Here is a 12,798-nt window from a genome sequence, read left to right as displayed (position 1 = left end):
ACAACAATAAAAGACCCCCGTGGTGACCAACCTAACGTGTTTCCTAAGTCCTGGAAAACTAGTGTGTTACTTGGGACATAAGACTTTTCATTGCCAAGATAAGGAACATCCATGGTAAACCAAGACGAACTGGTTAGCCTGTAAGACACACCTAGCACATCACTTCAGCTGGTCTATCTAGCTATGCCATTTCCTTCGATGTCAAGCTCGCTCTTTGTATTGGTCATGACAGAACAAACCGTCATCCCTGCAATACTGGCTTATTGAGGCCCTGTGACAATAAAGCTGAAGGCATAATATGGATGCTCAATGTTGACTGCATTGACCACACTTGTACTTCTTCCTTTTCTTTAACTCATTGCTACTTCTTTGCAGGTTTGTGATTCAGACACCATGCTTGACCCTGCCTCATCTGTGGAGATGGTGAAAGTTTTAGAAGAAGACCCCATGGTTGGAGGTGTCGGGGGAGATGTCCAGGTGCAGATCAGCTTCACTTTCTGCATGACTTACTTTTCATTATACTCTTTGATTCATTGAATATATGTTTATTATCCACCAAACACTCTACCAGATGTTGCTTTTGGTGCTAGTGACATGTTAGTATGTGCCTTGGGCCCACTTTATTTCCTCTTTTCTAAATTGAAAAAAAAAAAAGGATTTTTTTTTGCTTAACCCTGGGATATAATTCTTGTCTGTTTTGGCTGATAAGTTATACACAATTAATTTAAATGTGTAATGATTTCTATCATATCTTCTTGAACCATAACTTAATGTTCTGGTAAAATCTTGATATTGGAGTTCATTTAGTTGAGAAGGTAAAAAACGAATGAAAGAAGGGCAGAGATGGATGCTGTGTTTTATACCTAGGTATTTAAAAGCTGGTCAATATGTGGTTGATTAAAAATCCAAATTAGGTTACAAAAGAGGAAAAGAGAAGTAGCAACTCATATTTATACTGGTAAGAAAGGCAAAGGAACGATTAGCAAGTCGGTTTTCTGATTATGATTTATTTCTCACTAATTATTGATTTCCCATTATTGGCTATAAATGGAGAAACAATGAAGCAAATATTAACGAAAGCAACTTGGAATCTGTGGGATGGGAAATGAATATATATGTGAATACTTGAAAATATGTGAAAATTAAAATGAGTGCTTTGCAAACGTGATTTTAGCAAAAAGTGAGAGGTGCATGGAAACCTGAGTTTAAAAATTAGGTATTAAAAAAATAAAAAATAAAAATTAGGTATTTCATTGCTGTATAACCCATTTTATATATGCATGGTGATAGTGAAGGCAAAGACAATGCCTGGAAAAGACAAAGAAACCGCCTGGTTGGTGGTAAAAGAGGAAGCATGTGAAATCCAGATGAGAACCGAGCAAAATCGAGATGGAGGAAAGAATTTAGAAATATTGCCAAGAAAAAGCTGATAAGTTTCAGTAGCCTTTACATAAAGCATGATTTCAGGATTTAAGTTTTGGGGAGAGGCCAGAACAAACAGTTTATCACTGGCATTGCATAAAAGAGGGAAAGAAAGAGGAAGAAAATTGATAGAATTGAATGAGCTGGAAATTAACCAGAACAGGAGAGATTAAGACTTAAAAACCTTCAGATCTTACATGGTAGGAGAGAGTGGGAGAATTTAGGATCTGAGAAGTAATGCCTAAAAAAAAAATGCTGACTATTATAGCATAACAACAAGAAAAATTTTAAAAAGCCCAACAAAAACGAGGACAGAGTCACGAAGCAGAGAAAGTATTGCTCATCAAAAACTAAACGCATGCACACAATTTATCAGATTAACCTCAGAACACAGAATCAGAGAAAACAAAATATAACCATGTCAAAAAGAAGGACAGCTAACTAACCTAGGAGGATCAAACAACAAACATCGCTTTAGGTAGTAACCTCACGATGGCACCGATTTTGTTGGTATTAGTGAAGGCTTCCCTTTTATTTATTCTTTTTTTTTTTTTTCCTTCTTGCAGATTTTAAACAAGTATGATTCCTGGATCTCCTTCCTCAGCAGTGTGAGATACTGGATGGCTTTTAACATAGAAAGGGCCTGCCAGTCTTATTTTGGGTGTGTCCAGTGCATTAGTGGACCTCTGGGAATGTACAGAAACTCCTTGCTGCATGAATTTGTGGAAGACTGGTACAATCAGGAATTTATGGGGAGCCAATGTAGTTTTGGGGACGACCGGCATCTAACGAACCGAGTGCTGAGTCTGGGCTATGCAACAAAGTACACAGCTCGATCCAAGTGCCTTACGGAGACGCCTATAGAGTATCTCAGATGGTTAAACCAGCAGACCCGTTGGAGCAAGTCCTACTTCCGAGAGTGGCTGTACAATGCGATGTGGTTTCATAAACATCACTTGTGGATGACCTACGAGGCCGTTATCACTGGATTCTTCCCTTTCTTTCTCATTGCCACAGTGATCCAGCTCTTCTACAGGGGTAAAATTTGGAACATCCTCCTCTTCTTGTTAACTGTCCAGTTAGTAGGTCTCATAAAATCCTCCTTTGCCAGCTGCCTTAGAGGAAATATTGTCATGGTCTTCATGTCCCTCTACTCAGTGCTATACATGTCAAGTTTACTTCCTGCCAAAATGTTTGCCATTGCCACGATAAACAAAGCTGGGTGGGGCACATCTGGAAGGAAAACCATTGTCGTTAATTTCATAGGACTCATTCCAGTATCGGTTTGGTTTACAATCCTCCTGGGTGGTGTGATTTTCACCATTTATAAGGAATCTAAAAAGCCATTCTCAGAATCCAAGCAGACAGTTCTCATTGTTGGAACGTTGCTCTATGCATGCTATTGGGTCATGCTTTTGACGCTGTATGTGGTTCTCATCAATAAGTGTGGCAGGAGGAAGAAGGGACAACAGTATGACATGGTGCTCGATGTATGATCTTCTGTTGTTTGACGTTTGCAGTCACGCACGCAGACACACACAAAACCTTAGTTCCTCTCGGGACTGTACAGTATCGTGGCATCAGATAATGCCACCAAAGGAGACATATCACTGCTGCTGGGACTTGAACAAAGACATTTCTATGGGTTTATTTTGATTCTGCCAAAGTAAAACAAGACATCCATGAGAAGAAACTCAGATTTAACCTGTTATTTCTATGAAAGTGGGAAGCATTCTTTGTTTATGCACTTTTTCCTTACTGTACATCCGCCTAACAGTGTTTGCCCTATATACCTCACTAGCCATGCTTTATGTGGGTTATCATGGAAGAAAAGGATTTTGGAAACTCAAGGAAAATTTCTTTCAACATATACAACCTAACTTATGGACTGTGTTGATAGCTAATTTTTTTTTTTTTTAGAAAGGATTTTCTGTTTAACTCTACCAAATGAGATGCCAAAGGAAATTTTAAAGGCCGTTGGCTGTGCTGTATTTTTATATAATTGTACTGTGTTTTAAAATTTTGTATGCCAATTTTTAAAACAAATTTTGCATATTCTATATTTTACTTCTCTGCCAAAATACACCTGTTTTTTTATTATTATTAAAATAAGTTCTGAAAAAATTCATACTGAAAAAAAAAAAAAACCTACCCAAAATGTGAAGCTTGGTTGACTGATGTTGTTCATGATAGAAAGAATAAAATGTTTCTCTCTCTCTCTACCTTTTAAAATGGAATAGTTTATTTCCGTGGAAAATACTTAAAACTTTTAATATTTTAATTTTTTTTCTTTACCTTTAGAAAAGGCCAATATACCTGTCACACTTTGGGAGTAAGAAATACATATTTATGTGTACAAAAAAGAAAAAAGAAAAGAAAATCATTGAAAATCAAGGCCAAGGGGGTAGAAAAGTGCAATTTTTCATGAGATTTAAACGAAAAAAGGGAATGCTAGTCCTTGAGAGAAAACACTAGGCATCCGGCACTGGACAAATGTGAAGATTTCTGGCAGTGTTTTCTCAGGCTGAGTAAATTGGAAAGTGGAAAAAATTATCTGTGTTACTTGGATAAATATGATACAGTTCATCATTTTGTTCTGTGGCCTGAATTTACCAGATCCTGTCTACATATGGAACATAATTTACCTGTCTTTTTTTTTTCAGCTTGCCAGTTCACTTTACATGAGGTTTACAGGGGTGAGTTGGATACATTTTAATCAGTGTTAAGCCTATAGATACAAAACTGGCACATTCAAGCTCCTCTTCTACTTCCTAGGGAGGATTTTTTTTCCTGAATTTATACAGATAATTGCTTCATCTGTCCTGCTATTGGCCTACATAGATATGTTTATGTAGTCAAAATAATATCAAGGTTTAATACGTGTATCAAGAATTGGCACATAAAAAAAAAAATTTGATGAACCCGGTAACCTTAACCCAGCTAATTTAACTACTCCAAGGCCCTCAGTTATCCAGTTTGGCTTTTGACATGAACCATCTTGCCTTATAGCTGGTGCTGTGTAGACCTGTGTTAGAAACAATCAAATACACGGGCCATTGCATTAAAAAAAATGTTGGGATGAAGTGGAGTGTGAATGTGGAGAAGTGTTCAACCTTGTGCTTCTGCCATTCTGCTTCCTTTCCATGCAGATGTCTATGCTCCATCTATCCTGCCCAAGAAAAAGCTGCACATTCTACCTTCGATGTACAAAAAGGTACAGATCATTCTGCAACCCAGACTCACTGACCAGAGAGTTTGTGGGAAACGAAACACACAGCATGCCAACAAATGAAACTGAAACTTGAGTTTGCCTTTTTAACTATTTATGTTCTAAGTTAAGCTTTGATAACTTTCAAATGTCAAATTCTCTCATTCTTATAAAAGATTGAATTAATTGCCTGTATTTATTTTAGCAATTATTCAATGTATTTCCAGGATAGGATGTATAGTATAATTGATTTTTTTTGTAAATAAAATATTTTTGATAAGACTATCGCCTTTTTTTCTAAGGGAAGGGGGAATTTCAAATGAAACAAAAACTTTGTTTTCCTGATTGTAGTGGAATAGATTGAAAAACGGGGTATGTAAAAAACAGACAAACATGCTTGGTCAAAGATAATAGAAGTCGCTTAATGTTACTAATCATGAAGCAGAAATCCCCCAAATTGGTGTTTGGAAATCAGGAAAATGAGAGAGAGAGAGAGAGAGAGACCCCCAATTAATAGAACATGTCTTTACCTTCTACTTCCCTTGGAAGCAGCCCAAATTTAGACCAAAATTGCTTTATTATAGTAATTTAGGGGAAAAAACAGATTTTCAGAAGAGTTACAAGCAAGTTTGTTTAATTATAATACTTAACAAATAATAGTAAAATCTTAAAAGAACTTCAAATCCAATGGGTAACAATAATTAAATGAATTATGGCATTTTCAAACATTGGAGCATTATTATCCTTTAAAATATTCTCAGAGGATATGAGAAATTAGACAAATGTTACATTAAAAATATACAACCATTGTGTACAGTAACGTCCCGATTTTGTAAAAATAAAAATGTTTAAGTGTGGTTATCTCTACTCTTGGGAGTATCACCGATTTCTATGCTGTATACATTTTTGTATTTTCCAAATACCATGATCCTGTATTGTTTTTATAATCCGAAAAAGGACAATAAATACTGCTTTTTTAAAAAAGTGGGTTGGGACATCTAATAGCATTTCCTGTTCTGAGGAGCTTTGATGGTAATCCATTTTGCCACTCATCCCTCAAATTCATCTTATTTCCCAATTTTTATTATTTGGTTCCTAAGAATCTCTCATTACTTTGGTACAGTTACATTTTATATATAAAGAAAAATAACAGTAGCTACTGAACATTATTGCCACTCTAGTGGTGGTTCTAATCCCAATAATTCACTGATAAAGTCACTTGGTGCTATATAAGAGGTTGGCAAATAATGTAAAGAGCCAGTGTACCCTGCAGTCTTTCCTGGCCATGTGGTCTGTCATGGGACTACTTTGCTCTTGTAGCACAAAAGCATCCATAGGCATTATACCAACGAGTGTGTGTGGCCATGTTCCAGTAACCCTTTATGGACATCAAAATTTGAATTTATAATTTTCATGCATTATGAAATCTTTTCATATTTTGTAGTCCTTTAAATATCTTAAAACTCTTCCTAGCTTAACATCATTACTAAAACAGGCGATGAGCCAGGTTTGGTCTGCCGGCCATGGTTTAATGGCCCTTGCTCTTTAGAAATCTGTTGACTTATTTGTACCCTTAAATACTTCACACCAACACCTAATTTTTGGGCCCATACCAGGTTATCAGGGATTGCCAGAAGTACATTGTATAGACGGCCTATTTTAATTCTATCAGTCCAAAGGGGTTCCACTGTTCCTGCCATTTTACGGGTGAGGAATCAGAGGCTTAAAGAGACTTGGTATCTTGAGATCATAAAGCTAGCAAATTGCAATGGCAGAACTTGGCTGCACGCATTCTGATGTCAGACTTCTTCAAACCCAACACTCTGTGCCATCCATGGTCCAATGGTGCCAGCATCACATGGGAATTTGTTAAAAATGCAAATGCACAGCCCTGGTCCAGACCACCTGAATCAAAAGCTCTCACTGAATCAAAATCTTGGGCTGGGCCCCAGGACCTGTTTAATAAGATCCCCAGATGACTTTGACTCACCTTGAATTTGAGAAGCATTGCTCTAATCTAGTACATTCTACTGTTTTCTTCATACTAAGTATTGTCTCTATGATAATTGTCAATTCAAATATTCGTATTTTCCTACTGAGATTCTTAACTTTACTATCAAATATAGATGTTGACACACACCTGGTTTTAGTGAAGTTTACTGAATACCTATCATGAGTAAGACATTGAATAAGGGATATGATAATTATACTAACATTTGGTGCAAAATGGCATAATAAAGGTATAAAGAATGGCACAGGGATATAAAAAGGAATGAAGTGGATGATTAACTCTTAAGATCGATTTCAAGATAGTGTGGCATTGAGGTGTCTGGGATGATTGTGCAAATTTATGGGAACTAGGGACTTTCCAGATGAAAAGAATATGGGTAGAGCAATAAAGGTGTGATTTTTTAAAAAAGATTTTATTTATTTATTCATGAGAGACACAGAGATAGAAAGAGGCAGAGACAACCGGCAGAGGGAGAAGCAGGCTCCATGCAGGGAGCCCGAAGCGGGACTCGATCCTAGGACTCCTGGATCACACCCTGGGCCGAAGGCAGGCGCTAAACCACTGAGCCACCGGCATCCCAAGGTGTGATTTTGATATATGTTCCTTTCCACAGAACTAACAAGTTTAATTAAGGTTGGCCTGTATCTATAAGCAAGAGTGCAGACTTACCTATAGAAAGTACATTTGAGGACACCTGGCTGACTCAGTCAGCAGAGCATGTGCCTCTTGACCTTGGGGTTGTAAGTTTGAGCCCCACATTGGGCATAGAGATTGTTTAAAAATCTTAAAAAAAAAAATAAGTACATTTGAAGGTAGATCACAGAAAACCAGAATCCAACTGGGAGAAATACTAGAATGAGGTGTTTCAATTTGATAGGGCACAGGACATGCAGGTAATTTTGAATGGGGTGCTGACATTTTTGCAAACCAAATGATATGATGGAGGTTTGGATTTGAGTGCCCCCACATGAACAAGTATGATTTGGTTCAAGTGTGCTTATAATAAACTGGCATTATGCTTCCGGGCACTTGACTATTTTCATCCTATTCCATTCACATCTCCCTCTAGTACCTAACTCTGAATACAAAGGTTTAATTTCATCTCATTGTCAACAAGATAAAAGCATTAAAACAAATGCATTCAAGGCTAATGATTATCTGTTTGCATCTTCTCTCACAGGCCTTAATCCTATTTTTTGAGGTCCCACTAAAGTAGATTACTTTGCTTCCTCTTGCACACACTTTGCCCTTTACCTTAGCTTTTTTTTTATTGCAGAAATTCTCAGAAAACTTAACATGCTGATAAAGTTTTATGAATCTGCAAGATAGGCCCATCACACACAGAAATATCTACACTTAGATGACTACGGTATCCATTCCACAGGGATATTGGTTAACATCTAGATTAACATTGTTATCCCACAGTATATAGTTTAGGTTACGCTGGTATATAACCCCTGACACCACAAGTTGGATTTATTTTCACTCAAGATCTGGAAAAAATATGCAATGCTTAAGCTCCTTATTTCTTGAGTAATCAGCTCCAGGTGTGGAGACCACAGGCGTAAGAGGGAGGAGGCTTCAGGTTCATTTGGCTCAGCCCCTGAGTTACAGAAACAGGCTCTTTTTGAAGAGTTGTTTACCCACTTGCTGTCAGAAAGCTCTCCCCACTCTGGCTTCAGCAAATCTAGAGGACTTCTTTTAGCTCTGCTATTCGGGGCAACAAGGGGTTCAATCCTAATACATTGGGGGAAATGTGCAATGAGTAGGTGAGCCTAATCTTTGAAATAACTTGGCAATGTATAGGGTGCTGACTGAAAGGAAGCACAATTGCTTCATAAACTGAAGGGAGGGTTGCCTTTTATCTTGGACTGAGTTGGGTTGTTGAGTTGAAAAATCAAATACAATCATTTTTAACAAGGTCAGGAGAGGATCACAGTTGTACATGTTCACTCAGAACAGATGCATGAGCACGTCACATAAGGACACATCCCACTTTTCTTGACAATCCACTTTTCTAGACAACTCAAGCAAAATATCAAAAGCATAGGGCAAAATTTTTAAGGAAAAAAGAATCTTGGAAAAAATATTTCTGGGATCCACGTTGAATGGCTGTTTAAATGAAGTGATCAGTATAATCACTGTACAAAGGCAACTTGAAGTTCATTTAGTCCAACTCAGCTGCCTCAAATCTTAGTTGGAATCAGTCAAGACCTAAAGAAAGGGGAAGAGTAAAGGCCCCTTATCTCAAAGGAATCAATTGCAATCCAGTTGATTTTAGCACCTCGCTCAAGGTTGCACAGCTGGCTACAAACCCTGAGGCTAGCATCTGGGGCTCTTTTACCCAGATGTTTTGGCCTCCTTTATAATGCAGAAAACCTCAAATTAGCCATTTCTGGGCAGCTACTCCCCTCTTAAATCTGACATATTGAGGCTATGCTTAAATCCATTCCCCTTGAAAGGAGTTGTAAATCATAAGCTTTCAGGTTTACGGGTCTTTGATATTTAGACTTTAAATAAAAAGCCACCCTGGGCTGTCTACAATACCTGACATTTTCAGTACCACTAAGAAATATTGCAACATATCAAAAATGGATCTTCTAAAGTTCTTGCCCTAAACCAAATTATTGCCATATTACCCACTTTGGAAGTGCACAGGCTAGAACAGGTTTGGAGGTCTGACTTATTTAGTATTGAGGTTTGGGTTGCAGATTGACTTAAAGTTGAGAAAATCCCACTTCTTTGAGCCTTATTTTCTTCATGTGATTAATAATGGAGATGACACATCTCAAAGTTACCAGGCAGTCAAGAAAGCCTATGAAGTGCACCTAGGAAAGATATTTGCCTCCGAATAGAAGTTCAATAAAATTTTCTTTTCTTTTTTCCCTCTTTCCTGAGCAGCTAACTTCACTTATGTTCCTTTCTTCTTTCTTCCTTCAGTTGTTCCTTACTTCTTTTTTATTTTTATTTTTTTAAAGATTTTTTATTTATTCATTCATGAGAGACATAGGCAGAGAGAGAAGCAGACTCCTTGTGGGATTTGATCCCAAGACCCCAGGATCACGACCTGAGTCACAGGCAGATGGCTCAACCACTGAGTCACCCAGATGCCCCCTTATTTCCTTTTTAAAATTTCTTTACACAGCAAACCACTGGACCAAGAGCTGGGACATTTAATGCAAATACCAAGGAATTTTGCTTCTCAGAAATGCATTTTAACTTTTTTCCTAGGTTCATAATGTATTGTATGAATTGACTAGCACATGATGAGTTGACATTAGCTTCTCCAGGCAGAGGTACTTAACAGATACAGTATAGTTTATTTCTATTTTTAAAAGATTTTTATTTTTTCACCCGTTCTTGAGAGACACAAAGAGAGAGGCAGGGACATAGGCAGAGGGAGAAGCAGCTCCCCATGGGAAGCCTAATGTAGAACTTGATCCCAGGACCCTGGGATCACGACCTGAGCCGAACGCAGACACCCAACCACTGAGCCACCCAGGTGTCCAAGATATAGTCCAGTTTAAAACTCATTTATACTGCTTTCACAACTGGTGTGTTTTTAGATCTTAGGTTGATGTATTAGACCATCAAAGCAATGCCTCCATCTGTGGCCAGTACACTGTGAGAATAGGAGAATAGATTTTTTTTTGATACCAGTGAAATGGAATTGAGCAGCAGTTTCTTTAATCTTGCCAAATGCACCAATTCCACTGGTTGTGTCCTTCAGCATACCTCAAAAATGCATTTTAAACCATCCATTTGTTGGCTTCTTTACAGCCTTAAGATTTTTTCTAGCAATAGGTGGCCTTCTTTTCCTTTAGACACAAAGCAGGAGAATTGTTATAATTGCCTAGTATAGGCAATCTTGAAGTTCTAACTTCAAGAAGAGCACTTGATTCAATACAGTTTTGTGTCTGACAAAGTAAATATTCTGGAATGCCTGAAACATGGTAGGTGGGCCAGTAGGAAGAGCATGGTGTTGGCATCCAATGGATTTGAGTCCTGGCTCTGCTATGTTCTGGTTGACTCTTAGTGAAAACCCCAATTTATTCATTTGTAAAAGTATAAGAACTCCACTGCTATGAACCTCGGAGGGCTGCTGCCGGGCTCAATAAAAATAATAGAAGGGAAATGCTATCAGAAATTCAGAAGAATCCTTCAGATTTGAGTTTCTGTTATTTGTTGAGAGCATTAGGAGACATTCAGACATTTATCACAACAGAAGTCAGATTCAGGCTCTGAGTCCTAATGAACATGTTTTCTCATCCTTGTTGCTACCATTCCAGCCACATTGCCACACCATCTTGTGCCTGCTGTCACAGACATCCCATTGTGTCCCCCACTCTTGCTCCTCTTTATTTTTCCATGGAACAGTGTGAGATCATGACATTCACCTGCTTAGAACCCTTCGAGTGTCTTCTTATCCTGGGATAACACACTCTACAAGATTCTACATGATTTGCCTTCTGTTTCCATGACCTCTGTTGAACTCCTATCTTTCTTCCTTATTACACTATACACTGGCACTTTTTCTGCTCCTCAGCCAAGACAAACTTGTTTCCACTTCAGGATCACTACCTAAGGACTTAGCATGGTTGGTTTCTTCTTGTCATTTAGGTCACCTCCTCATAGAGGCCTTATCTGACCATGCTCCCTAAAATGACATCCACATTCCCACTTTCCAACACATTATCCTGTGATTTTTCTCAGTGCATTTATCATTAATGGAAACGATGAAATTTATTTATTTATTTACTTGATTGTTGTCTCTCTCAGCACTTAGAGTTTATTTATTTATTTCTTTAGTTTAATTTATTTATTCATGAGAGACAGAGAGAGAGAGAGAGAGGGACAGAGACACAGGCAGAGCGAAAAGCAGGCTCCATGCCGGGAGCCTGACGTGGGACTCGCTCCTGGGTCCCCAGGATCACACCCCGGGGTGGAAGGCAGGCACTAAATCACTGAGCCACCCAGGGATCCCCAGCACTTAGAGTTTAAATAAAACCCTGATAGCAGGGGGATAGTCTGTATTTCAGAGCCTAGAGCAGCACTTGGTGGAGAGAAAGTGCCCAGTGAATATTGTTGAATGCATGCAGGTCTAAAATAATGGTGTTGGGATCCCTGGGTGGCGCAGCGGTTTGGCGCCTGCCTTTGGCCCAGGGCGCAATCCTGGAGACCCGGGATCGAATCCCACGTCGGGCTCCCGGTGCATGGAGCCTGCTTCTCCCTCTGCCTGTGTCTCTGCCTCTCTCTCTCTCTCTCTCTCTCTGTCTCTGTGACTATCATAAAAAATGAAAATAAAAAAAAATTATGGCCATGATCGAAGAAAATAAAATAAAATAAATAAAATAAAATAAAATAAAATAAAATAATGGTGCTAACTGCTCAACTTTTGTAAATCTTGTACCTGCCTTCCCAAAATCTCTTATTCAAATTTTAAAAAAGGGATTTTCCTCTTCTCTGCTATTCATTTCCACAAATCAAGAACTAACCCAAGATAGATCCAAGGAAAAACTTAAAACTGGGTGGCTTGTTTATACATACACTGTGGATCCAAATTTGCTTTCCATGTTATAATCAATATTGCATGAATGTGTATTTAGCACACCAACCAGAGTTTTACATTTTTTACTATCTTTGATAACTGGCAACATTTTTTTTTTTTTAATGTCTGAGTATCTTGGAGAAGATCATTTTAGAAAGGGAAATAGACTAATTCTGTGTGTGTTGATGACCACAGTCATTGCTTGCCTAATTTTCAGCTCCACCCAAGAAAAGTCCCACCCAGTATTGCCAAGAATCTAGGCACTGGATGGTAATTTGGAACCAGTACCAGTTTTCCACAAGTATATTTTTGGCAGAAGAAACAACTAGAGATTAGGGAGTGTAAAGAGGGCTGAAAGCTTCCATTGACCTTCTGAGAGGTCATAATGCTGTGACCCCCATTAGATGGCTACTTTCCAAACTGTTTAGAATTATTCTGGGCATATAGAGCTCATATCTCACTGCATGGATAGAAGCCCAGGCTGGACAAGGTCCAGTTAAGAAAGCATCTCCATTGGAATAATATTATCTGCCAAGGGATAAATCCAATGATGCCATAGGTATTAGCCGTCTTTCCTTTCTATGCTTGAGTCATTTCCTTCATAGACCA

The 12,798-nt window shown here is 38.3% G+C and overlaps 1 protein-coding gene across 1 annotated transcript in view; it reads left to right on the top strand.

Moving 5' to 3' along the window:
- The window catches only part of HAS2 (hyaluronan synthase 2), a 32,486-nt gene extending 26,902 nt beyond the window's left edge, over positions 1–5,584 (top strand). Inside the window, exons 3-4 of the mRNA XM_055314384.1 lie at positions 376–477; positions 1,989–5,584. Coding sequence (XP_055170359.1) covers positions 376–477; positions 1,989–2,918 — 1,032 coding nt within the window. The 3' untranslated portion in view covers positions 2,919–5,584. The remainder of the gene's footprint in view (positions 1–375; positions 478–1,988) is intronic.
- The last annotated feature ends 7,214 nt before the right edge of the window (positions 5,585–12,798 follow it).

The sequence above is a fragment of the Nyctereutes procyonoides genome, unplaced genomic scaffold, assembly GCF_905146905.1.
Source record: "Nyctereutes procyonoides isolate TBG_1078 unplaced genomic scaffold, NYPRO_anot_genome, whole genome shotgun sequence".
Classification (NCBI taxonomy): domain Eukaryota; kingdom Metazoa; phylum Chordata; class Mammalia; order Carnivora; family Canidae; genus Nyctereutes; species Nyctereutes procyonoides.
The sequence above is the reverse complement of the archived record's forward strand: the minus strand, read 5'-3'. Positions and strand labels throughout refer to the sequence as shown.